The sequence below is a fragment of the Thunnus thynnus genome, chromosome 17, assembly GCF_963924715.1.
Source record: "Thunnus thynnus chromosome 17, fThuThy2.1, whole genome shotgun sequence".
Classification (NCBI taxonomy): domain Eukaryota; kingdom Metazoa; phylum Chordata; class Actinopteri; order Scombriformes; family Scombridae; genus Thunnus; species Thunnus thynnus.
Window position 1 is genome coordinate 28,090,401 of NC_089533.1, and position 27,969 is coordinate 28,118,369.

General features: G+C 38.4%; 1 protein-coding gene across 3 annotated transcripts; it reads left to right on the top strand.

Moving 5' to 3' along the window:
• Positions 1 to 27,031, top strand: wipi1 (WD repeat domain, phosphoinositide interacting 1). 3 transcript variants are annotated; one of them, XM_067615530.1, is made up of 13 exons: positions 1,053 to 1,709; positions 4,487 to 4,569; positions 7,356 to 7,522; positions 10,755 to 10,851; positions 12,698 to 12,795; positions 16,844 to 16,936; positions 17,555 to 17,625; positions 18,003 to 18,110; positions 18,898 to 19,062; positions 20,060 to 20,167; positions 21,771 to 21,910; positions 22,778 to 22,878; positions 26,215 to 27,031. In XM_067615530.1, the coding sequence occupies exons 1-13, from the start codon at positions 1,621 to 1,623 to the stop codon at positions 26,263 to 26,265; spliced, it is 1,371 nt and encodes a 456-aa protein (XP_067471631.1). In that variant the 5' UTR covers positions 1,053 to 1,620; the 3' UTR covers positions 26,266 to 27,031. The 3 variants fall into 3 exon arrangements, with proteins under 3 accessions (XP_067471632.1, XP_067471631.1, XP_067471629.1); XM_067615528.1 differs by having other exon boundaries at positions 1,062 to 1,709; positions 7,353 to 7,522; XM_067615531.1 differs by lacking the exons at positions 21,771 to 21,910; positions 22,778 to 22,878; positions 26,215 to 27,031 and adding an exon at positions 20,811 to 21,746 and having other exon boundaries at positions 1 to 1,709; positions 7,353 to 7,522.
• Positions 27,032 to 27,969: the final 938 nt, after the last annotated feature.

Consider the following 27,969-nt stretch of genomic DNA (forward strand, 5'->3'; position numbering starts at 1 on the left):
ACAAACATGTGCTATCGAGGGAAGGCTGATGGGGGATAATTTAGTCTCACTGAAAGATATAATCAGTAATACTTCTGTGGAACAATTTTTCATTATAGGTCTGGACCAAAAGAAAGCCTTCGATTTTATATCTTGAGAATATCTGTGGGAGGTGTTAAAAGCACATGGTTTTAATCAAGATTTCATTAATGTAGTTAAGTTGATGTATGCTCAATCTACAGTTCAGGTCAATGTTAACAGAGTTTTAACAGAAAATTATGAAATTAACAGAGGTGTCAAAGAAGGTTGCTCTTTATCAGCTGCCCTCTATGTTTTAGCTATAAATCCATTATTGTAGAGAATTAAGGATGACAACAGGTTGAGTGGAACCAGAACTGGTAATGGGGAGTTCGAGTAGTTTTAGCTTATGCTGATGACATTACTGTTATAATTAAGAACCAAAATGAACTTCACATAGTGAATGAACAGCTATATGAAGAGGTGTCTGGTGCAAAACGAAACCATAACAAAACAGAAGGAGTGTGGTTTGGCAGGTGTTGGTTTAATGTAAATGTAAACTATAATGTATTGATGTATGCTGGAGTATCATTTTAATGTTATAATCACTAGTTTTTAATTAATATATTCTGTTGGTTGTGGAAATACTACTTGGGGTCACATTGCTCACTACTGCCCTCCTCGGTTGGTATAACAGCGGGGGGAAGGACAGACAATTGAAAAGGTGTTCTGTCAATATGTGGATTGACTTCTTCAACTCAGGATATTGAAACATGTGGAGTGAATTGGGTGAAATGGTCGCAGTAGTAGCTTTATTGTGCAAATGTTAAAGTACATTTAATCCCTAATAGAGAAACACGTACCAAACTTCATTTAGAAAAGCCATATATTGAAATTGGCTGTGTGCGTAAGCCAATACGATCACACGGAGAACATGAAAAAAGATATTTTCTGGGATCAATATGATCATCTGATATATTCGGCATATAAATGCTGCAGAAAACTGCTCGTAAAGCGCGTTGGTGCAAAAGACTAACCAGCGATTCAAATCTGTAAATGAACATTTATTTAGATAGAAGTTATAGCACTCTATTGGCTATGTGTACGAATTTTACGACGGTTACTGTATTTTGACGATATCTAATAAAGTAGATTTTTTTTTTCGCCGCAGAAGACAATGTTGTGGGGAGGTTACATCACGTGAATGGACGTACACAAACAAAACCCCACTCCGCCCTTACAGCCAATAAAAACACACTATTATACGCCTGACCAATCAAAATAGAAGCCAGCAACAACATATTTCCACTACCAACCAATCCTGAGAGGAGGAGGTGTGACGTAGCGCTGTCAGCTGTTCTTGTTTTGCTTCTTTTTCCCCCGTCTTTTGCTCCAGGGTCTGAATAACCGACCTCCTGAAATAACCACACTGAAACGGGATTTAAATTCATCTACAGCGGAGATAACCTCCGGCTCTGCCCCGAGTACTTATTCACACATCAGCTGCGGACACATTTCTTCCAAATTGGAGCCGTCTTCCGCCGACATCGAGCGAAGAGGTGCAGCCGATCCCAGGCCTCCAATCCAGGGCGGAGGGAGGGAAGGAGGTCGCTGGGAATCGGGATGGAGACCGGAGAGGGTGCTGGCGGGCCTGGCGGACCGGACGGACAGGGGATCCGGTTTGGCTGCGCCTCTTTCAACCAAGACTCCACGTAAGCAAGCAGACAGAGACCGAGCGGATGAGTCAATGAGTCAGTAAAGACTTATCCTGCTGGATTTCTCCCTGGAGTTAGAGAAATACATATAAGTTCTTTTCTAAACCTTTGCATTATAATGTTTGAAAATAGAGTGATTTATGAAAAAAGTGGGTAAACCAGTCAAGTAGACAGATTCCCAGCAACACCTTATTATTTACACCACACATTTTACTTTCACATTTATCACCAAGCCTGTGAAAACAGTTGTAAACACTTAAAAAAAAAAAAAGCACAATGCCCTATAATGTCTTCTGTGGCTCTGGAGGAGCTGTCAAGTCTGAGAAAAAAACTCTGATGATGTCATAGTGATGTCATCAGTATATCTTGGTTTGGGCATCGAGACTACATACTTTTAATTGAATACCTGCATTGCAAAAGCCTTGTAACTTGAAATATGTGAGTACTTAGCAGGTAGAAAGGGTCTAACAAAGAGATGCTATTGAGTCTCAATGTTTCTAGAGCTTGACCCATACTGGAGTCTCAACGTCAGGATATTCAGGCCTCTGCTGGACAGAATCTGTCTCACACAAGTGTCCCAACTTTATAGAAATACAATACTAAATTACTGGATTAGCCCTTTAACAGTGTAACCACAGTGTCCTCTGTTGATGTCTGTAATAGCAACTCCACTGCAGTTTCTTTTTACTTTCAACTAAGCCAAAGTAAATCATCAGACAAATTCTGTTAAAACAACAGTCAGGAGCCCAAATGAACATTCAAACATGTTTTTCTTGCTGTAATCATTCCTCCTGTTCATACTGACCATTAGAAGATCCCTTCATAATGCACTTACAATGGAAGTGAATGGGGACAAAATCCACAGTCCTCCTTCTGTGCAAAAATGTATTTAAAAGTTTATCTGAAGCTAATATGAAGCTTCAAGTAGATATCTTTCAACGTTACGTCTTTTTGTTACTATACTTCCACCACAGGAAACACTGTCTGAGGAAACACAAAGAGAATTTGCTGCTAAAAAGACTAAATGTGGCAGATATCCACTTGATATGACTAACTACATCAACTTTTAAATGCACTTTTGCACTAAATGACTGTGTGGACACACTGTGGATTTTGGCCTCCATCACTTACATTGAAGCTCATTTGAAGGGGATCTTTTAACAGCCAGTATGAACAGGAGGAATGATTACAGTGAGGAAAACCTCTTTCACTGTTCATATGGACACCTGACTGTTGTTTTAAGACACACTTGAAAAATTGTGAACCTGTCGTTTAAGTCAGCTCCACTCATTGCATATCAAACAGGATTTCACACACACAGGCCTGCCTGTGTGCTGACACGTTGCTCATTTTGTTAAAGTGCTGAGAAATCTATAGATAAGAAAGGGACATTGTGAAAGAAACGGCTGTGTGGATGCAAATTAAGCCTTTCCGTTTGTATGTGCTAACTTGCCCACACCTAACATATTCATCAGCAGCTCCACCCGCACATGTGGCAGTAAAATAGTAACAGTTCTCAGACAGCAGGAGAATGCAGACTCATGACTTCTACGCTTTGGCTCCAGCATATAATTACTCTCTCCTTCTGAAAAAAAGGTTTAAAATTTCAATTAACTCTTTAATTTATATAATAAATAGGAGATCATAGAAAAAGCTACACGACTTGCCACACAATCCATTTGTTCTGCAGGGTCAGTGAAAATATGCTGTATTTTCCCTGTTAGTTCTGCAGGAAGAAACCTGCAGAACTAACAGGATGAGACAGGACAGGAATGTACAGATGTCATGGTGGGGAATGAAGGTACAGGTGGCCATTAAGAAAACGGCTGGTGTAAAAATGAACGGATGTCTTGAACAGGTTTGACAGTCTGTTTTGACTGCAGTGTTAGCTGAGTTGGCGGATACCGCTTGTTTGACAAGACATCAGAGGAACATCTTGCGAGGTGATAGCTGGATATTAACACGTCTCATCTTGACAATTCCAATTTGAGATCCTTTTCTGGATTTAAGTTCTTTTCTGTTGTTTTACTAACAGTGCTGACTTTCCACTCTCAGTCCTGTTAAAACACTTGCGTCCACTTATTCAGGGGTCTATGTTTTCAAAAAAATTAACTCAAGGTCCACTCACCAACCGTATCCGTAGCTTCAGTCACCTGTTATTACTGAAATTCCATACTTACAGTGCGTCAGGGGATAACAACTGAGCCACTGTATCTCCATGACAACTGAACAACTGCATCCGCTTAGATGGAATTAAAAGCTCAAGAAAAACCTAGTAAGTTGAGTTGAGATTTTTTGTCAAACCACCATTTTTCTTGTCATGAAGGCTGTTTGATTACAGACCAGGGGTCTCATTTATAAGCGTTGTGTACACTCAACAGCGCTGGACAGATACATAGATCACTTCCCATGAAAAAGTTGGGATTTATAAAAACTAACTTGATGGGAGAATGTATGCACCTGTACGGAAACTCTAACCCATGCGTACAGACGTTTTGCAGACAGGGGAAACTGGCGACACAGATGTTGAGGGAGTGACTAGAAGCAAGATTGTATAATGATTTAATTTCACTTCATATCAAACACTAATTAAAAATCCATTTTATCATAAACATTTAAGCCAGCAGTGTTACTTGTGCTTGTAGTGAGTCATAACTATTCCATAAGCACCTTTTACCACCAGGGGGCTCCCTGAAAGAAGGACAAGGCAAGACAGTGAGCTAGTGAGCTAATGTGAAGATCTAGTTGTACTGATGTGTGTGTATGTGTTGCAGGTCACTGGCTTTGGGAACAAAGACCGGCTACAAGCTGTTTTCTCTGACCATGGTGGAAAAACTGGACTGCATCCATGAGAGTGGTCAGTATGGAACTTGAACTCTGAACTGGGCTAAACATCCATCCACAATTAGTTTAGAGTTAAATTCCAGTTTGATTTCTCTGGCAAACTGGCTAATCATATAACACAGTCCATTCAGAGCTGGCACTCTTCCACTGAGAATTCACCAAGGTTTTCTTGAAATCGGTCCCATTTGTCAGCTCAGCCGTTAAATGACAACAGCATGAAGGCCAGAATCATCATGTGTCTCTGGTGGATAATTGACTTTCATTCATTCGTTATGGTTTACATGACAAACAGGAAGGAAACCTTCAGCATTCGTGCAAACTGATCTGTTGTATTAGCTCATCTGTCCCAGATTGACCCGTCTGTTGAGGATGACCTCACATGTCAGACCATGTCATGTCTCCTCACGTTTCCCTAGAAAGGAACACAGAGTTTTGCGACAGACCACAAAACACTGGTTACATTTACTCATAATCTGTCTATTGTTCAAACTCTGGTTGAGCTCTTATTAAGGTTAATCTGTTATCATGAAAGTTATTTTTGTCTTAAGTCTTTCTCTTGCTGTAAATTAATCTTTAAACTGTTAACTGCGTTGTTACTGTGTAACAGTAGCTAACTTGTAATACAAATTAACTAAATTATCTCCATAATAATACTAAATAATACTCTCATCCTATATATGAGCAAGCCATAGAATTATGCATTATCATTTGGTAACCAAGATAACATGTATTTGTGTCAGCATGTGTAAAGGAGTTTAGATGGAGGGGTGTTTGCTCCTCATTAAACAGTGATTGAAATGAAACAGCCAAACAGTAACTACTCACCATAATGTCAAGCCTCTTTTTCGTCCTGCAGCGCTGATGATGTAGGATGACATCACCAAAACTGTCCAATGAATATTCTCTGGCAGTCCGTATGGCTTCATGTCACACCTCATGGTGTCATGAACACATGAAATAGACCAGAATGGAAAGGCAACAATAGATTTCTGTTTTTCTTTGATCCAGACCAAATAAACTGAACTTCAGCTGTGAAAATGACTTTATCAAAACTACAAAACAAACTCTTTTGTATGTCTTGGCACATTATGGTATTTATTGAATTTTGTTGCTGCTTCCCAAATAATTATAATTATTATTATTATTATTGTAATAAATTCCACTTGGTGTTTTTTTTATTCTTTGCTTTCTGGCAGAGAAGAGGAAGGAGTGGAGAAATAGGATAATTCTATAATATCCATATCTACACTGTTGGAAATAAAACAAGAATAAGGACAGCATCATCATAATTATATTTAGACCTTTTTATATATTCTATGTAAGCTTGAATGTAAATGTGGAAACCTTGCATCTGTGTAAACCAGAAATGAAACTGGCATATTTTTTACCTTTATTTATTCTGTGAAATTTCACTGAGAGGAAGCCTCTTTTTTGCAGGAACATCCATCCATCTATTTTTACACACATTTAGAATTTAAAAAGACCAAGAAAATAAAAAATAAAAAGGGTGACAGACAAAAATACCAGACGGGATATGTAGATGTAAGATTCTCGAGGTCTTTTAATAATCTTATCATTTTGTTACACTGTCTACACATATTGTCAGCTGCACTTTTTTGCCAGCCTTTTCAAATCTGCTTGACATTTGCAACACACAGCTTCAGTCACCAGTTTAATGTGGGAGGAAACCAGACATCTGAACCAGAGTATGACCTCATCAGAATATGAGCTCCAGCATAATTATGCTGTATGTGTGCTGACCCACAACCAGACTACATGAATTACTGGGTGAGGAAGGGAATTCTCTGTGCAAGTAAATATAAGCAGTGATTACATTTCAGCAAGGGGACCACTAAGAATTCAGCCTCTCCACATCACAGCACTCCCTGGGTATTTTGGGGTTTTAGTGGCTGGATGTTCAGACAAGGCCAAGCTTGCTGTAATTACACAGTGCTTCTGGCAGCAGTCTTCCATGGCAAAGAACAAGAGACTTTCCTCAGAACGGGTGTGTTAGGTTTGTAGTCTGCAGAACCAGGTTGATCAGTTTATGGCCATATAAAATATGTAACCTGAACTGCTTTTTTTAAAATTAGGAACACAAAATCATCCAGTAAGAGGTAGATACATAAGCAACCAAGTGTACCCATTGTACCCATTTATATAGTGTATATATTTACACACACACGTATTACTCAATTTTGTTGTACTGACAATAAAGGAATTCTTTTCTATTCTAAGTGTTTTAATAGTGAACAGCAGTTATATACCTAACTGACAGGTAAGTCAGGGGAAACATGAACTGCTTGAGAACATCTAAAGGCTATTTCAGAAGCATCTCTACCTTTCTAAGAATATAATTCCAGGAGAAACAGTTTTTCGTGATTCAGTTAAAACTATAATGAAGTATTGGTGGCCTGAATCCAAAATTATAAACAGGATCATACAGCACGTAGATAATGGCCTAAACAATAGTGACAGTGATTCCATTTGGTTTTACTTGATTGGGACAGATTGATTGGGATTGGAAATATATATACAGTATGCTTTATACTTTTGCTGTTAGAAGTGTTCAGAGACATCCTGTATGAACTTGGTTTGAAGTATACTCAACCCTTGACTTAGCAAATCTCTGCAGGCATTTTCATATTTAGAAACCTATGTTTCTAGTGGTTTCTGACCTGAAATGATGGAGAAAGTCATGGTCAAAAGGTTAAACTGTTTTATTTCTCTTGAGGGAAGGTTTGTGGTAGTTTAATCTCTGTCCTCATCGCTGCCTGTCTGTCTGTTCTCCCACAGCAGAGACTCCAGATGTCTACATTGTGGAGCGTCTGTTCTCCAGCAGTCTGGTCGTCGTGGTGAGCACTGCCATGCCGCAGCGCATGAACATCTACCACTTTAAGAAGGGGACCGAGATCTGCAACTACAGCTACCCCAGCAACATCCTGTCTGTCAAGCTCAACAGACAGGTGAGTGTTCCTGGACCCTGGAACATTACGGTGTAGCCATACAAGTTCATCACATAGACACATACTTATAAACAGCCCATGTTGCTGTCAGTCTTTATGCTAAGCTAAGCTAACCAGCTGTTCGTAGCAGCTTCATATTTACCATACAGACGTCTTCTCATCAGTCTCTCCACCAGGAAGCAAATAAGCTTAATTTCCCACAATGTCAAACTATTTATTGAACTTGTTAAATCGATATTTTTTCTTGTTAAAACATGATAAGTTAGCCTGGTTCCAGACCTTTGAATCACTGCCCACATTTCATTATTTCTTAATAAGTGATTTAAATAGTAAATTCTATTTCTAACACTTATGTAGGTAGCTAAGAGCTATTTTTTTATTTAGTTTTTATTATATCTTTGAATTTTTTTTCAGTGTGGAATTAAACCTCTTTGGGTTTCCCCATTCATAGATAAGCCTTGTCCAATACTGTAAATAACCCTTCTTGTAGAATGAGTCTGAGTCTGAGCTGTTTATTTTATATTTGTGTAAAAGTGAATGCATGGTTTTTTTCAAAATCTGCCTCCCGACAAGAAATTGAATCAACCAATCAGCTTGTTAACCTTTAAAAAATAGTGGTCTCCAAACTCAAGCCAAGATACCTTGTGGTTTATTAGGGGTATTTGACAAAGATATTTCAGAGCATCATCTGTATATGTTGCATTCCTTGTCTCTTGGACAGCTGATGTCCATCAGTCTGTATGTCTTGACCTTTTAGAGACATGCTGAGATAAATGACATGCTGTCTCTTCTTACTTACAGAATTGAGTAAGCTTGCATGCAAACCACTACATAGCCTCATCCCGCCATTTCCAACTAAGGAAATGTTTTGCGTGATTCATTTTGATACATCACCACCCGACTGGGAACATTTTAAATAAGTGTGCCCAATGACATCACAAGCAGATGTTTCCATTCAGGGTTCAGCACAACAAAGGACACCATGTTCCAAATATTGTTCCAGTATTCAACACACATTGCTTTACTCAGTCACCAAACAAAAGCTTCCCAGGACTATAAACAGTATGCAACCTCTCCTGACTGTGCCTTGCTGTTTCAGCCTGGCATATTCATAAGCTTCATGTGCTGCAATTCAATACTGCACCAGTCTAAGAGGAATTCAACCTGCATCTCAGCCATGATCTCGATCAACTTCATTTTGTGGGGTTGATTTTTTTGAATTGAACCTTAATTATTGGAAACACTGCACTGAACCAAAGATCACATTCATCCACTGTCAGGCTTTTTAGACATGATAGGGACATGGCTCTAGAGATGGTAATGTTAAGCAGTTGGTCCATCACATTGGTCCAGACTGAAATATCTCAGTAAATATAGATTGATTACCATAAATTTGGAGTTGACATTCATTCTAATGATGAATCCTAATGACTTTGATAATCTCTAACTTGTCCTCTAGAGCCATCTTTGATTTATGCTAAACTAATGACATACCCATCAACCTCAACTGTACTTTGTGGTTGATGCTAATTAACAAATGCTTACACGCTAAGCTAAGATTATGAACATGGTAAACATTACCTGCTAAATATTAACACTGTCATTGTGAGTGTGTTGCCATGCTGACATGTTAACATATATTTCTTCATTTAAGCAAGCATCAGGAGTTATAGTGATGTAGCACTGATCTGCCATTTGACCAAGGGTGTGATGGGTAACCCCTGGAGCTGCAACTGAACATTATTTTCATCGATTAATCTGCCAATTATTTTCTCAATTAATCGATTAGTTGTTTGATCAGAAAATGGTGAAAAAAGTAAATCACTGTTTCCCAAAGCCCAAGATGAAGTCTTCAGATGCCTTGTTTTGTCCCAACCAACAGTCCCCAACCCAAAGATATGGTAAATAGACTGCACTTATGTAGCACCTTTCTAGTCTTCCGACCACTCAAAGCGCTTTTAGACTACAAATCACATTCACCCATTCACACACACATTCATACGCAGATGGCAGGTGCTGCCATGCAAGATGCAGACCCGCACATCAGTAGGATATAATCATTCACACACAGATGGCACAGCCATCCGGAGCAATTTAGGGTTCAGTAACTTTCCCAAGGACACTTTGACATGCAGACTGGAAGAGCTGGGAATCAAACTGCTGATCTTCCAATTAGTGGACGACCCACTCTACATCCTGAGCCACAGCCACATTCAGTTTACTGTCATAGAGTACTAAAGAAACCAGAAAATATTCACATTTAAGAAGCGTCTCTGACTTTTTTTCTTAAAAAATGACTCAAAATGATTGATCAATTATAAAATTATTTGGCGATTGATTTAATACTTGGCGACTAATCGATTAATCGACTAATCATTGCCGCTCTGGTGACCACACCTCCTAAATCTCAACCAGGTGTTGTGCGGTCCTGTGTTTCAAACAAGCTGATTGGTTGATCTAACTTCCTTTCAGGAGGTGAGTTTCAGAATGGAAAAGAAATAAACACATTGATGAAACACCCAAATCCATATACAGTATCAGTCAAAAGTTTGAACACATCAATGAGAAAGTTTTAACTGGTAATGTAAGTATTAAAGAAAGAGCTACAAGAACGTTCATCACATTTATTTACGTTGCAGCTTGGACAAACCCGTTCCAGCCCCTAAGTCTGATCGTGTTATTCTTTATTCTTTGTTATTCTTATGCAAATTTGTGACAATATTTAATAGCTTTAAATGCTGTAGATTTTTTTGTTTTATTGGTAGCAGTAAGTGCACAAAACCTAACTATTGAGTACTATAGCAAAATCAGTGTATTTTGAATGTCAGTAACTACCTAGTAATAGAAGTATTTAATCATTTTGGTGAGAAAATCCAGATTTTTTAGGTTATAAGACACCCTGCTTTCTCAGTATTGTTACTAGATGGTCAAGGTGAGGAGTTCATGTGCTTTGTTACAACAGAAGATCTCCAAACTCACTGTCATGACACAACAGCTAGATTGTTGACAGAAATATGATCTCTGAATGTTCTGAAGTGAACAATAGTGTTTCATTTCACTGTATGTGTTGTTTGTCACTTTTAAAGAGAGAAACTGCAGCTCCTTTGTGGGATTGACTGTAAAACATTTGTTGTGACCCAGTGAGTGGGGTTTCACTGATGTGGGCCTATAGAGTCTGCATTTACTGTGTTACATTGGAGTGAAATGACCTGAAGGCTGCTGTGTCTTGCAGAGGCTTGTGGTGTGCCTTGAAGAGTCCATTTATATCCACAACATCAAAGACATGAAGCTACTCAAGACTCTGCTCAACACTCCGTCCAACCCCTCAGGTAAGATGTAGTACCAAGACACAGGAACTGCTGCAAGTATGTGCCTCACACACACAAACACACACTGACAGCAGGGTTTGTCAAGTGAAACTTTTTAAAGGACGATTACAGTTTACTACAACTTTAGTCTTATTGTTGTAGTCTGACGGGGCAACAAACATGATCAGACAGGTTGTAAACAAACCAAAGTCAAATTTATTTGGAAGGGAGATGCACATGAACAGCAACATTATTACCCAAACTGTTTCCTCTAAACATCTGTCACATTTTACAGACCCACTTCCTGCACACATATTTTACCTGCACCGTGAAGGATTATCAGCAACATTTCTGGTGTGCCCTCATTCAGTTTGACCTCCAAATAAAGTGGTTTAGATAATCTGGATGAACTGAATGCTCATGTTTCTTTACCCGTCAAGACTTCGTTGTAGTGATGCCCAGTGTTGGGCAAATAACCAGAAAAATATAATCACTTACATATTACGTATTACTCATTTAAAAAGTAATTACATTAGACACAACATCTTAAAACAAAATGAAATGTTCTGGTTTAACAAGCATGGTATTTACTGAACTTCCACAGGTAGCTTAAAAGATAGGTTCACAACATTTAAGAGTGTCTTAAAACAACAGTCAGGTGTCCATATGAACAATGAAAGAGGTTTTCGTCTCTGTAATCATTCCTCCTGTTCATACTGGCTATTAAAATATCCTCTTCAAATGTGCTTCAATGTAAGTGATGGAGGCCAAAATCCACAGTGTGTCCACACAGTCATTTAGTGCAAATTGCATTTAAAAGTTGATGTGAAGCTTATATGAGGCTTCAGCAGTCTGAGTTAGTCATATCAAGTGGATATCTGACACATTTACAGTCTTTTTAGCATCAAATTCCCTCTTTGTGTTTCCTCAGACAGTGTTTCCCTGTTGAGCTGTGGTGGAAGTATAGTAACAAAAAGAGGAACTTTGGCACTAAAAAGACTGTAACGTTGAAAGATATCTACTTGATTTGACTCATTTGGACGTTGAAGCTCCAGATAAACTTTTAAATACATTTTTGCACAGAAGGGCTGTGGATTTTGGACCCCATCACTTACACTGTTAGTGCATTATGAAGGGATATTCTAATGGTCAAAATGAACAGGAGGAACTATTACAGCAAGAAAAACATGTTTCAATGTTCATTTGGAAACTTGACAGTTCAAACTGTGAATCTGTCCTTTAAAACAAGTCACTATCACGTTGGGGAATGTGCTTATTCACTTTCTTACTGAGAATTAGGCAGAGGTAGAGTTAGAAGACTGATACTACTCTCATGTCAGTCCAGTATAAGGCTGCAGCCAGCAGCTGGTTAGCGTAGCTTAGCATAAAGACTGGAGACAGGGGAAACAGTTAGACTGGCTCTGTCCAAAGGAAAAGAATACCACCTACCAGCACCTGTAAAGCTCAGTAATTAACATGTCATATTTTGTTTGTTTAATCTGCACAAAAACTGCAGTTTTGTGTCTGACTGCATTGTTCCCACAGCCTCCAACTCTGAACTAAACCAGCTGATTCCTGAATGTAGCCTTACCATTGGCTAACATTAGCAATCCAAGGCAACTTCAGAGTTAGTAACTAGCTGGTGAACATAGTGAAGCATTTAGCAGTTAAAGAGCCAGATATTTTTCTCAGGAATTGGTGGAGACCAAACAGGAGCTAAAAGGAGAGTAACTATTGAACTTCATTTGGGTAAACAAATAAATGCTAATGTTGTTCTGTCTGCTGGATGTGAATATAGGCAACTGTCTGCTGTTGCAGCTTTAATTTGCAACTGTAATTTGTCCTTTAACCACCTCTTCTCTTGCAGGTCTCTGTGCTCTTTCTATCAATCATTCCAACTCCTACCTGGCATACCCTGGCAGTGCCACCATCGGGGAGATCATAGTGTATGATGCCAACAATTTGGTGAGCAACATGTCATCACAGAATATGTCAAATATAATGCTATTTTCTGTTATTATTCATGATTTTAAATGGAGTCATCTAATTTTATTGCAGTTACATTCTTTTCATTGTATTTCATTCAGTGTCTGTAGGCTGGGTTATAACAGTCTTTTTAGTCTAACGTATTGCAGCAGAGCAGACAGACAGAACAATGTGAAACTGAAGTGGTGAGTAGAAGAGGTAGATAATGAATAAAGGTCAAAATCTCATCAGACATGAATATGCAGCTTAATTCAGTTCTGGATTATTATGTTAAAAAGCTTTTATGAACTGTGAGCAGCAGTGTCACTATTTGGTTGATTCCCCTGTATGTATGCACTGATTAAAAACATGCACTCCCTTAGGATTGAAACATGGTAAGCCCTCAACAACAGCCTGGCTGGGGATGAGATATATTAAGGTCATAATTTGAATGTTGTGTAAAAATATGAACATGAGCATGAAATATACTCTGAAAATAGGGACACTGGAAGCCTTAAGTTGTTCCATTTCACACTTTTAGTTTAGTTGGTTTTACATGCAGGTTTAAATTTAGTTTACATATAATTTGATTTTATAGTACCAGTCAAACGATCGGACACACCTTCCTATTCACGTGAATGAGAAAGTGTGTCTAAACTTTTGACTGGTACTATACATATAATTTACACATAGTTTTACATATAATTCCATATATTTTAGTTTTACGTATACTGTAATTTAACATTTAGTTTCATTTTACATATACTTTTTATAAAATGTAATTTAACACATATTTTAGTTTAACATATAGTTACATATAGTTTTACATATAACTGCCATCACAGATGGAAGAAATACTCAGATCTTTACCTAAGTAAAACTAGCAATACCACAATGCATTCAAAATCTTACTTAAATAAAAGTACATAAGTATTGTCCGCAGAATTTATGTAAAGTATTAAAACTAAAAGTACTCATTATGCAAAATAGCCCAAGTGAGAGTGTTATATTTATCATACATGTGTATATATTATTTTAATATTAAAACTGATTAATTGATGTGTTCTTGTAAGCAGCATTTTAACATTGCCAAGGTAGAGCAAATCACCTGATACTGTTGAATAGTCTAATCTATGCAATCAATCAATCAATGCATATATAATAAACTGATAACATATTGTACGGATATAAATCTTGATCTGAAATGTTACTAGTAACCGTGAACAGTATAGCTATGAAATAAATGTAGTGGAGTAAAAAATACAATATTTCCCTCTGAAATGTAGTGGAATGGAAGTACAAAGTAGCACAAAATGGAAATACTCAAGTAAAGTACAGGTACCTCAAAACTGTACTTAAGTACAGTACTTAAGTAAATGTACTTAATTGCATTCCACCACTAGTTGCCATATATAGTTAAACTTTAGATATAGTTCCATGTAGTTAAGTTTACATGTAGTTTTACATATCAATGGCTGAAGAGCACAACCTCCTATCTGAAAAATGCACCTTTTTGAAAAAACTTGTTTAAAAAAGACTTGTTGTTTTCTTGCAGAATGCTATTTGTTGAGGATACCCAATACATAATACACTGTTTTTGGACTATATTACTGTATTATGTGGTATTGTTTACAGTATTTTTGTATGGTTATTACGGTATTGTTAACACATAATGTAGTAATATAGTCCAAAACAGTGTATTATGTATTGGGTATCCATAACAAATAGCGTTATTGCAAGAAAACAAGTTTTTTTTAGTTTTCTCAAAAAAGTGTATTTTTCAGATAGGAGGTTTTGCTCTTCGGCCATCGATGTAGTTACATATAGTTTTTAATTTGGACAAAAATATATGTATGATAATCAGTAACCACCTTACTTTATTAAAACAAAAATTTAGCTGTTATTGAGATCTCGTTATTTAATATGTGGACAAAAACACATAACATAAAAATAAGATCCAAGTTGTAATAAACTAGACTCATCCTTTAAATACTAAGCACAATGGGTTAACATTTTCAACACTGCAAATTAGACATCACACACCCGCAACTGATCTTATTGACAGAACATGAGTTGTCTCGGGGGACTGCTTTCTTTGAAACACTGTTATCACAGGTCATCTTCTCTGACAGTGTGTTCTGATACTTGTTTGTCTGAGTCTGTTCACTCTGATGGCGCCTTCTCTGGTGTCTGTTTGTACGACACCTTAGACTTCAAGATATTTTTCCTGTGATCTTGGGAATGGTGCCATTTTGTATGATGTCCAAGAACTGATGCTGACGTCTCAGGATATGCTAAATATACCACACATGTAACAGTGAGCTGGGAGGAACGCCTGGGATTTCAGGACACTGTTGACCACACATCAGGGAGGGCATCTCTGAGTTTATGATGTGACTTGGCTAAGATGGGACTTCTTTGGATCCATATACTATACTCAGTCTGATAGAAAATGGACTGTGAATTGTTGTGATACCGTCGGCTAGGACACATGATACCACTGGTGTAAAGTAACTAAGTACATTTACTCAAGTACTGTACTTAAGTACAATTTTGAGGTACTTGTACTTTACTTGAGTATTTCCATGTGATGCTCCTTTATGCTTCCACTCCACTACATTTCAGAGGGAAATATTGTACTTTCTACTCCACTACATTTATTTGACAGCTTTAGTTACTTTTCAGATGAAGATTTGACACAATGGATAATATAACAAGCTTTTAAAATACAACACATTGTTAAAGATGAAACCAGTGGTTTCCAACCTTTTTGGCTTTTGACATCTTATAAAAAGCAGTGTGTAGTCGGGGTCACATTTCACATGTCTATGAGTTGTTAACAGCTCCACCAAATAGTGATTTTTCCCTCTAAACTTCTCACATGCTTTCATTTCAATAAATGTTCAAATGATCCAATATTTCACCAGAAATCAAAGATTAGAAGAAAAGTCCAAAACTGAAAACAGATTTGTGTATCAGAACTTTGTTTTTTCTTCTTTCCTCTCCCATTAATCATCTCACGACCCCTCAGATTTATCTGCTGGCCCTTTGGAGGGGCCCGACCCCTAGGTTGGGAACCACTGGACTAAACTAGCTAACTGTATATAAAGTAGTTGAAAGTAGCTCCACCTCCAGCAGCTACAACAGTAACATGCTGCTCTAACACTGATGCTTCACTATTAATAATTTAATGATGTCATATATAATAATATATCAGTCAGAGGGGAAAAACCACTACTTTTACTGCAATACTTTAACTACATCAAGCTCATAATACTTATGTACTTTTACTGCAATACTTTAACTACATCAAGCTCATAATACTTATGTACGTTTACTGCAATACTTTAACTACATCAAGCTCATAATACTTATGTACTTTTACTGTAGTAGGATTTTTCATGTAAGACTTTACTTGTAATGGAGTATTTTTACAGTGCTGTATTGGTACTTTTACTTAAGTAAATGATCTTAGTACTTTTTCCACCACTGTGTGATACCAGGAAACCATCTTTCATAACAATGCAGTGCTGGGAAAGTCTGCCTCACTCAGGAGTGAGAGCACTTTGTTTCAGTTGTTCTTATCTCCTTGTAAACACATGTTTAAAGTTTCTCAGTTTGTTCCAGTGTGTGTTGCTCTCATTGTTCCTGCATTGCTAGGTGAAACCACGTAATGTTTTTAACTTTTCTCATGCTCAGATCACCTCAGGTTTCTTCTTACCTGGAAACATGTCAGTTGATCTCACCCACACGCTGGCTGTTCATGTGAACTCAGCCAGACAAAGAACACCTCCCTCTGCTCTGTGTTGCTTCATGCAGCACAGAAAGTGCAGGATGAAAACATCTTTTTCTTCACTTTGTCATGACTCAGTTTTTGATATTGTGCTATGCCACTGCTATGATAAGAACACATACATGCGAATGTGCCCTAAGCTCATTGGTTCCTACTGAAGACATAGGTTCATTTTCAAAAAGGTTCAGTAATTTCCTAAAACATCCAAAGGACTAAACTTTTTAATTTTGCTATTTTTGTCTTTTGTCATTTCAGAGCACAGTGACAATGATCCCGGCTCATGACAGTCCTCTGGCAGCTCTCACATTCAACGCCTCGGCCACCAAACTTGCCAGCGCCTCCGAGCGGGTAAGAATGAGTCCCTGAGTGGGTAAGGGGTTAGGGTTAGGGTCTGGAATGTGTGCAAGAAAAAGACAACAAGCTTTGACTATTTCTTGGCTCTAAGCAGTTGTCAGGCAATTAGTGGAGACTCCAGGATGTTCCTGCTCCCACCCAACGATTAGTCCGACACAAAACTCTGCAGTTTTTGTGCAGATTAAACAAACCACATGTTAGTAAGCTTTACTGTAGAGTGTTTCTTGTGATATTGACAAAAATATATGTCAATAATGATGTAAAATAAGGAAAATACAGTTTCTTATATTAAATGGATCTTGTTATACCCAGAATTTATTTTGCATTATAACAAGAAACTCACCAGGCATTTGTCATGGTGGCAGCATTACCGCTGTAGATTATAAATGAAGGGGCAGTGAAGATTGTAGTTCCTCTTTTAAATTGAATCATTTGGTGGTTGCTAGGGAAGAAACACACTACTCCCATTCAAATAAATGGGAGGACTGGTGGTTTCGCCTCACCGCCTGATTTGGTCTGAATACGGCCTTACAGAGAGCATCTGCTGGAGAATGTGTAGCTCTTGTTTACAGCAAAGTAAAGAAAGCACCTCACTGTCTGTCTGTCTCACAGGGCACCGTCATCCGAGTGTTTTCCATTCCTGAGGGCCTGCGTCTGTTTGAGTTCCGCCGGGGAATGAAGAGGTCAGAGTTCACACACATCATATAAGATCTGCACTCATAAAAACAGCAAAGTCAATGTGTGTACACAGCTAAAGACATGAACCAGACCAAATCACCTAAATCATGATTTAACATGGAGCATAAATATCTTGCAGGCACATTGGCATGCATGCACTTACACCCCGAGGCTTCATTACATGATGATGACTGATCTATAAGTATTAAAAGTGACGTGATCTGTACTGGCTATTATACTCAAATAGCTGAGTAGACTGATGAGCTTTCAGCTAATAGCCTGCAGCTGATGCTGAAAGTTAATTATCCACTTTGAATTATTCATCATTCCTCAAGTGTTTATGTGTATGTGTGTATGTTTACATCTGTTGTTCTGTCTGCAGGTACGTCAATATAAGCTCTTTGTCCTTCAGTCCTGATGGCCAGTTCCTCTGTGCTTCCAGCAACACAGAGACGGTGCATATCTTTAAACTGGAGCAACTGGGACCAAGGTACACCACACACACACACACACACACACACACACACACACACACACACACACACACACACACACACACACACACACAGATGTATTTCCATCGCTTCAGAGGACATTACACTGACTTACATTCATTTCCTGGAGACTTCTCCTAACCTTTACCATAACCACCACATGCCTAACCCTAACCCTTACCCTAACTTTAAGATAACCCTAAACTAACCTTAACTTTAAACCAAGTCTTCACCCTAAAATTAATGATTTACGTTGGGGGAGCCACAACATGACTATGTAAACAGATTTACGTCCCCACAATGTGAGGAATGCCTGGGCCATACACACACATACACTCATGCACACACACACACACACACACACACACACACACACACACACACACACACACACACACTCTCCTCCCTAGTTACCTCCTCCAGCTGTCTCTGGGGGTTCCCAATGCATTTCCAGTTGTCCAAAATGAACCTGTGGAATTTGGTCTTAAAATCTGTTTCTTCCAAGAAGCACTAAAATCAGATAGCATTACTGACAGAGACAGAACGTTACTGGATGCAAGATGCTTCTTACTAACTGTAGAGCAGCAGGTCAAACAGCTAAACCAACCTCTGAAGAAGAGATATTATTGGCTGCTGGAGGAGACAGTTTTACTGATCAGGAACTAGTGTGTGATTCTACAGATGCAGAAGACTTTACATTAAAACAGTCATTAGTTCATTTGTCCATTTGTCCTAACACACAGTGGAAGCTTTTCTAACAAAGGCTTTGTACTCTGTATGCAGTGGAGAAGACGAGGCTGCCACCTGGTCAGCCTACGTGGGGAAGATGTTCTCAGCAGCCAGCAGCTACCTCCCTGCTCAGGTATCCGGAATGATGAGCCAGGACCGGGCCTTCGCCACCGTTCACCTCCTCACATCTGGCCAGAGGAACGTCTGCACCCTAGCTATGTGAGCCTCTCTGTGGAATCAGGGCCTGCACATTTGCATGCTGTTGTTTTTTTTGTGTGTACTTTTAAATGTATTCTTGTCAGAACATGTTGTGTTTTTAGACCTTGAGAGAGAGATTTTGGCCAGCCCTGACCTCCTCACATGACTATTTGAGGATTAAAGCTGGAGTGCAGGACTTTTGTCTCCCCTTTTCAGTGAGAGTAATTACAAAAATACTGTCAACAAGTGTTTACATCATAGGCTCTGTCGTAATGTACTCCATCGTTACTGTTGCAGCTGTAAAACGGTGGATAAATTGTTTTGAGTGTCACACAACCCCCACGAAATGACTAGTTTCACTGTCACAATTTGATCCATTCAGTCCGATAACATTTGGAAAGTCTAGAAGAGTCGCACCATTAAATTATTTTATCCCCATTCAAGTTAGCAGAAGGCTAACTGGAAGTTAGCCACCCCAGCTGGCAGAAGTCTGCATTCATGCATTCATCCGGCCAGCACAGGAATATCAAACCTGACACCAGATTAAAAACTCTGTACACTGTGAAATACAGAAAGATTTCTGTTAGTGATGGGCTTAATCAGCATTGTGTGAACTCATTTTGCAAGGGCTTGAATGTAATGTTCATTCATATGTAAAAGTTCCACACTACAAGTTTAAGGCGTGATAAGGCGTGATATCTCATAATCCAAAGGGCAGAGGGCAAAGGACATTTACTGACCAAATTTATGCTACCCAGGGGATGAGCCCTTTTGAGTTTAATGACACCATTGCTTTTAGCGCCACCTTTGGGAGAAAAATTTGAGTTTTTAATCTCACCACCCTGAGGCTTTGTTTATGGAATCCAATGATGACTGGCACAGGAAGGGATTTGATTTCAAACTATTTTTAGGAATAAAAATAATTCACTTCCTTGTTTCTCACTGTTGGACGGGACTAAAGTGAATGGCTATGATTGTTCCAAAACAACTGAAATGGAAACTCAATTGGATGTTTCAGGATCCAGAAGCTTCCGCGGCTGCTGGTGGCCACGGATGATGGCCAGCTGTTCATCTACAATGTGGATCCACAGGACGGAGGCGAATGCATGTTGGCGCACAAACACAGGTGAGGCTGCAGCTGATTTCACAAGGGTTGGATGGATGTTAGGCATTAGGCTGTGACATCCGTATGTCTACATAGGAAACGGCAAATACAAAATAGAGAATCTAAGAGTAAAAATTGACATGGTAGAAAAACATCTGGATAGTTTTCAAGATAATACACTAATGCATCACAATCAGACTGCATACATAAACCATAAACCTCATTTCCTGGAAAGAACTATGCAATGTGGTACTAATTGGAAAATAGAGATAGTGTTCCATTAATATACATCTGATTAATTAATCTGATTCCAATCATTTGCTGAATGATTTTGAGAGTTTTCTATTCAGTGCATTTTTTCTATAATCACCACAAAATTACAAAACTCCTTCAAGGAAATTTTAAGTAAATTACACACCTGCAAAAGAATAATTAATATAATCGCAGGAAAATCCAGAATCCCAATTGTGGGCCATGGCCACGGGGATGGTGCAGGGATGGTGGTGTGGTCCTGTGGGTGTCCTGCCTTGACACCTTCTCGGGCTACTATTCTTATTATTATTACTAGTCATATCTATTATTATTATTGTTATTATTATTGTTATAATGCTTCTCTGTATCTCTCTCTCCCCCTCCCTCCTTCTTTCTCTCTCAACCCAACCAGTCAAGGCAGATGGCCGCCCACCTAGAGCCCTTTTCTTCCTGTTAAAGGGGAGTTTTTCATTGTCGCTGTCACCAAGTGCTGATCATGGGCGAATTGTTTGGTCTCTGTAAATTAAAGAGTATGCTCTAGACCTGCTCTATGTGAAAAGTGCCTTGAGATAACTTCATTTGTGATTTGGCGCTGTATAAATAAAATTGAATTGGAAAAAAAAAGGAATAATATTTAAAAGCCGAGTACTCGTTTGTAATGTCCTTTAAGTAAATACAGTGTGAATATAAGGATATGGATTTAACTATTAATTAGTCAAAAACTCATAGAGAAGGTTTGATATCAATTTATACATTCAGGCTGAGAGGAGCCATACAGCCATTGTTTGTGCTTTATTTCATCACATTTGTGTAATGTGTGCTCTCCTTCTGGTCCTGGTCAACACACAAGCAGCTGAATTTTGTATTATTTGCTTCTGAATTGTAGTGTAGTAGAAGTATAAAGAGGCATAAAATGGAAATACTCAAGTAAAGTACAAGTATCTCAAAACTACAGTACCTGAGTAAATGTACTTTGTCACATTTCACTGGGAAACGTGTTAATGTATGCAGAATGCATTGCAATTCTTCAAAATAAAAATAAGCAGAGGTCATACAGCAGTCTGGTATGTGCCATGTTTAATGACAAATCTGCCACAATACGGGCAGAAATGAGCAAACGTTTATTAAAACCTGGTCATTATCTAGATAACTGGTCCAGATACAGATTGCATGTTAATACCTGGTAGACATTATTTGCTGTTTCGAATTCTAAATCCAAAAGCTGTAGCCACTGTCTCTCCATCAAACTGTGATATGTTAGAGGATTAAGGAATGTTGTGAGACTTTGCTTCATTACAAATGTTTACAGCGTTTCACCAATCTTTGAATGACACATGTTCTTGCTTCCTTTGTTCTCTTCCTCCTGTCTTAGGCTCTTTGGTGTTGATGATGACCAGGATGAAGGTACAGAGTCAGAAGGGTCAGAGGTCACAGGGCCAGCACAGGCATATCCATCCTATGCTGCAACCGCTGCCTTACCAGCCACTGGTCCTGTCACTGCAACGCTTACTGGTTTGTAGCCACACACATTTCTCCATCTATGAGTTTATGTGTGACAGGAAGGGTTTGACATCACTTTCAGGCCAGCTTATTCAGGATGTGGGTTTCCTTGCAACTGCACTGTTGAAATAGTTTCCCTATCTGATCAGAGGTGTTAAAGAGCCATGGGCCAGTTAGTATCGGCTCTTATGTCCACCTTTTTATGACTGCAATTTAGCTTGATCTGAGGGCGACTGCAATGTTAACTGAGAACACCATATTTACATATGAACCATTCCAGGTGACGACCTCATAAAGCTGGTTAAGATATTACCTACAAGTGTGCAAAGCTATCATCAAGGCAAACAGTGGCTACTTTGAGGAATATAAATATGAAACATATTTGTTTAACACTTTTTTGTTTACTACATGATTCCATGTGTGTTAGTTCATAGTTTTGATGTCTTCATTATTGTTCTATAATGTAGAAAATAGTAAAATTGAAGAAAAACCCATGAATGAGTAGGTGTGTCCAAACTTTTGACTGGTACTGTAAGTTAATAAACTAAAACCAAACAATTGTAACTTGTTTAATGGCTTCACAATCAAAAATCTCCACCAGCATAGGAGTAGGAGAAATTACCAATTTTTTTACCTTTCTTGTGGTCTCCACATGGTATTGCTGTGACCGCTGTGGCCCAGATGTGTTACATTTTTAAAGAGGTGCATGTTAGTAACATTGTAGCCTGTGTTGTAGCTATCGCGGCTACTTTGTAACCTTTTAACATACAGTTATACATTCACCTCCAGGCTTGTCATGTTGCTTCTTCAAATGCTTGTGTAAAGTAAAGTTACGATGATCTAATGATTTCTCTGTTTCCTTTCCCTATTTCTAACCAGGCTACTCTGAAGATGGCGGGGCAGTGAAAGGCGAAGTCATCCCAGAACACGAATTTGCTGCTGGACCTGTTTGTCTGGACGATGAGAACGAGTTTCCTCCTGTGAGCATCCAGAAGTGCTAACTGTCACCTATAGCTAGTTCTCCTAGTAGGCGTAAATTGTGACAGTGCATGACTAAGACTAAGATTGCAAGCTAACTGGCACGGCTCAGAAAAGATGGCCCCACACCTCTCCCAGTGTCAACATTTTTTGGGTTTGGCTGTCAAATACCAGCAAGACGCTCTACAAATAAGAGCAGTTCAGGACAAAGGACAAAGTTGTCTTTATATAATTCACTTTAGCAATGAATTGTTGACTCAGTAGGTCCCCTCAGCTAAAACTAATGCATTATAACACCAGCTCCAGGGGCCTCTCCTGGCCTGGGCATTCGGGACTATAGCCCCAAAGACTTTTTTGTTTAGCCCTAAATAATTCTCCATTTTGAGAGGTTTGTCACTAAAGAATACAGCAGTTATAATTTTGTATCTTCAGTGAATGGAGGCAAGTACAATCATATAGGATTTACTGGCTGACAGGCCAGCTCTTCAGCTGATGGGGCTATTATGCCAAACACTAGCTCACGCAGTCAGTCAGTGTGAGGAAAAAATGGATATACAAAGATTTTTTTTACTGCTAAAGGAGTTGAAGTGGAAGCAGTGGCACAAACATTCTCTCATGCTGAGCCAGGAAAACAAGATGTGTTAATGTCTGTATCAGTCCAAGTTATGTGAACATGATATGAGCAGAGTATAAGTTATGTACTTTTGCACTATTGCACTATAGCCAGCTAAACCATTAGCAATGATAGCTTAGTTGTGCCCCCATTGGCTAGCGACACCAAACTAGCATAGTCTTGTGTTAGATAGCCAAAAAGTTTTATATTTTATCGGTCTGGTAGTCCTACAAACAGTCACAAGTTTTATAAATGCAATCTTTTTTCTGATCGTGCCATACATTGACAGCTAAGTTACCACAGCTTCCATAAAACAAAACTTTAGGCTACTAGCTGAGCTGATAATGTTCGTCAGTTTAAAAAGTTGTCTCACTCACGAGAGATGTCAGATTAAACTAGGAAATAAACATTTAATCTAAATAATTTAGTGTCACTCACACATCACTGAAGGACATTGTCAGGTGTAATATACAGTATATTGTGTAATCATATATTGCGGTTCATATCAAGTAGGTCCATCAGAAACGACTTTGCAACCAAATTATGAAAGTTTAGTCACTTTGAGTAATTAGCCGTTTTCAATTGTCATACGTGAAATTGCCATTGTATTATGGGTTTTGAGGGTTTTCCAACATGTAGGCCTAGTAATAATGGCAGTAGGTATCTGATATGGTGCTCATTTTGTTTTGATACATTTGAGTGGCTGAAATGTTGAAGAACAGATTATATGGAAAATCAAAAGCAAACCCTTCTTTCCTTCTCCAATTTTCACATTTTTAAGCAATGTGAAGCCCTTACATGAAAGAAAAAAAATGCATGGAAACGGTCTATCTAGAAGTATGTTTGAAAAAGTTTTTTGATGGAGAAGAATCTGGGCTCAACCCCTGATGATTAACAGCCCAGCCAGCGCCCCTGACCAGCTCTGCAATAAATCCTCCCTTCATGAAGGTTAGAATGATCAGTATTTGTTGAAACTGCTTTAGAGGTGTTGATTCAACTTTATGATCATTTTAGGTTGTAGTTTGTGGTGCAGCTGAATTGTATTGGGTTACACTGAGGAGTGGTTTGAATATTTAGGCTGCTGTCATTGATATAAATACTGTATGGTGGCCAAAATATTCTATCCCAAAAAATGTTAGCAATCCCTAACCCTAACCCTAGCAACAGGACAGTAGTAATTGGAAAATTCTTCTCTTGTATCCAACTCCATTTTACAGCATTGTCTGTTTCTTCATGTAAGTGAACTTTCACTAATAGGAAGAGGTAGAAATTACAGAGATATAACACTTCCATGCCCTCTGCAGGACCTTTTGTTGTAGTAGATTTCCTCTTCAGTAGACATAAACACCCCACTCAGGTTCTATGGTTCCACACTGTGTAACTACGTTACTACATGAACAGAGTGAGTACTGTGGACTATGCCAGATTATGTGCCTTTCATTAAAGGAAAATTCCGGTATTTTCCTATTGTGGCTGTGCTGCTAACTTTACACCTCCATTGAAGAGTTTCATTAGATGCAGAATCAGGCAAAAAAAAAAAAGTGTACTGGGGAAAGTAGTGTATGCCTCATAAAGCTCCAAATGTACTTAAAGTCCCCCTCCACTCAAAAATGTGTTTGTGTCGTGTTACGTCACTGTGGTGTTTGAGCTTCACTGTGTATAATGATGTCTGTGCAGGGTTTGTTGTCACATTCATCTGCTGAAGGGGGGAAGTTTCTCTGTGCTCACACGTTTAACACGTGCACCTACAATCATGATTTGTGACATCACAACTAGTTTGGTCTAGCCAATCGTGCAACTTGAAACCTGTCCACATCAGAAGGAATGAGTAAACCAGTCCACATACACTGAAAATTGACTTTTCAGTGAAGTAGGAGACATCTTCTGTCCAGTAGTTTAACTTTTGAAATGAATAATAATTGCATATATTCTGGATTTTTCAGTGAGGGAGAAGTAGATTTCATTTTAAGAATGTTGGGTCTCTGTAAATTAAAGAGTATGGTCTAGACCTGCTCTATGTGAAAAGTGCTCTGAGATGATTTTTGTTGTGATTTGGGGCTATATAAATAAAAATTGATTGATTGATTGAATATTGGACCAGGATTGGCTTCCAAACTAAATATGATGTCACAAATCATGCTCATAGGCCCACCCATAAAAATCTAATTTTCAATGAGCACAGAGACACTTCAGCAGCTGAAAGTGAAACAGCTTTCTGGTGTCAAACTCTGCACATACATCATTCTGCACAGCTCCAACATCCAAATGAAGGAACAAGAAGAAAAACACATTCTTGAGTGAAGGGGGACATTAACTAATGTATTGAATTTTTGCAGAGGAAAACCAGTCAAATTATCACTCAAAGCAGAATATTTTAATGTGTTCAAAACCTTCTGGAGGGGATCTTTAAATTTTACGTAAATCCTTTAACCGCCTATACTCTGGGTCCTACTGACCTATTATACATAACTAACAGCATAGGGATCTACTTCCAGAGCAACAGCAGCAGTAATAACAAAACATAAATACTCATTATTTCCTATAATAGCATAACTCATATATAGCATGAAGTAAATGTACAAAAATGCAAAAATCCTTACAAAAATGTCTTGTAAGGTTTTGATGCATTGTAGGGGTTGTACCGGAATTCGCCTTTAACTATGCACCAGAAACTGGGACGTGCTCTGTAGAAAAAACTAACGGGTGTGTTCATGTGTTTTGGTAGATTAACTGGTGCCGCGACGGGACTGGAGATGGCCAGGGGAGGCGCTCGTGAGTGGGTAGAAGGACAAACAGACAGACAGGCACCAGCGAGAGAGATGAGCAGCAAAAAAAAAAAAAAAAAAAAAAAGAACAAGTCTTTCAGGGTGCCAAGTTATTTTTTCATTTAGAGAGAAAATAACATTGATTGACATTAACGTTGACATGGGAAACAAGACACTGATCAAGAAGTAGATTTCATGTAGTAGTTTCAGAGTGAACCACAGTCTGGTCCTCATGTTACACAATGGTTGTTTTAAAGGTACACTTCTGATTTTGTCAGAGCACCAACAGTAGTCCCAAACCTCCTCCCAGCTTATGATTGAGTTTCAAAACAATAACTGGGAAGATATTTTGAAAATTTTTGTTGCTGTTGGCTACTTCAAAAAAATCAGAGGGTTTATCTTTAAGGAGTGTGTTATGAATATATGAGGTGCATGCTGGAGCAGAAATATAACCACAATTTTCATAGCTCTATTACTTGACAAATATTTTATTAAGTTGCATTATTGTAGCAACATTTTTATTTTTCTTATTAATAATATCTTAGTTACGTCCATGATAAAGAATATAATTGTTTTCAATTTTATTCTGCATTGTATTTTACTGCATTGACATGTATTAAATGTTTATGCCTTCTGGATAGAGTTCAGGAGGTGTGTATGTACTGTATGTTTGTGCCTATCATCGTTTGTAAAAGAGCAAAGTATTTTGCTAATTGCACAAGACCAAACAACTGAAAGAAACAAAGAAATAAATAAGTAGAGTGGAGTAAGAATGAGCCTATGCAAAGCAAAGAATCTTTTGTATTGTTTCATTTGATTTGATGTATTTCATTTTGCATGTGATACAGGGGCTTATAGATAAGATATTGATAACGTGCATACCTCTGGGTATTTATGGTTATACAAGCAAGATCAATCAAGTCAAACACAGGTCAAAACTGTAACAACATGTACAGCTACTCAGAGTTGATCATAGGTGTTAAAAATGTTGCATAAGTGTGTTTAGCTGTCAGCACGCAGTGATCTAGTCAGTTCTGGCCATTCATGGCTGTGGTTAATTACAACAGCACAGAACACTGAGCTTTTATTTTTTGCTTTTATTACTTTTGTTCCAAGAATGGGCCTACCTGTCTGTGCATTCTACTCAGGTAAAAGTTACATGACTTACATGACTGACAGAAGGTAAAATACAGATGTGTCACTTTTGAAGGTCTACTCTTAGTGGGACAGAAAGCACTCTTGTGCCGTTAACAGTCTTGTCTTTATTATCCATGTTCCTGGGTGGACAGCAGTTTAACAAAGTGAACTTTGATAGATTTAGCTGCTGCTTTGAGGCAGACGTTACTCTGAACCTCATGTTAAACCTCAAATTTCAGTTTCATGAATATGCACATCATCTATTGTGGACGTCATTCTGTCATCATTTCTGTATTAGACCTGCTGTTGTAAGCATGTGGCAAACAATATACATAAATAAAATCACTGATTTTACATCAAATGACACCTAGCGAAGAACATTGCTCATGATAAAAGTATAGACTTAACAAAGACAATAAAAACATGTTGTTTTTGGTTCCTCCTGCAGGTTCTGGAGCTTCATAAGCTTCTACGAATTGGTATGAGGCTCTCATTAAAGGGCGGGTTCACAATATTTCAAGTCTGTCTTAAAACAACAGTCAGGAGCCCAAATGAAACATTGAAACATGTGTTTCTTG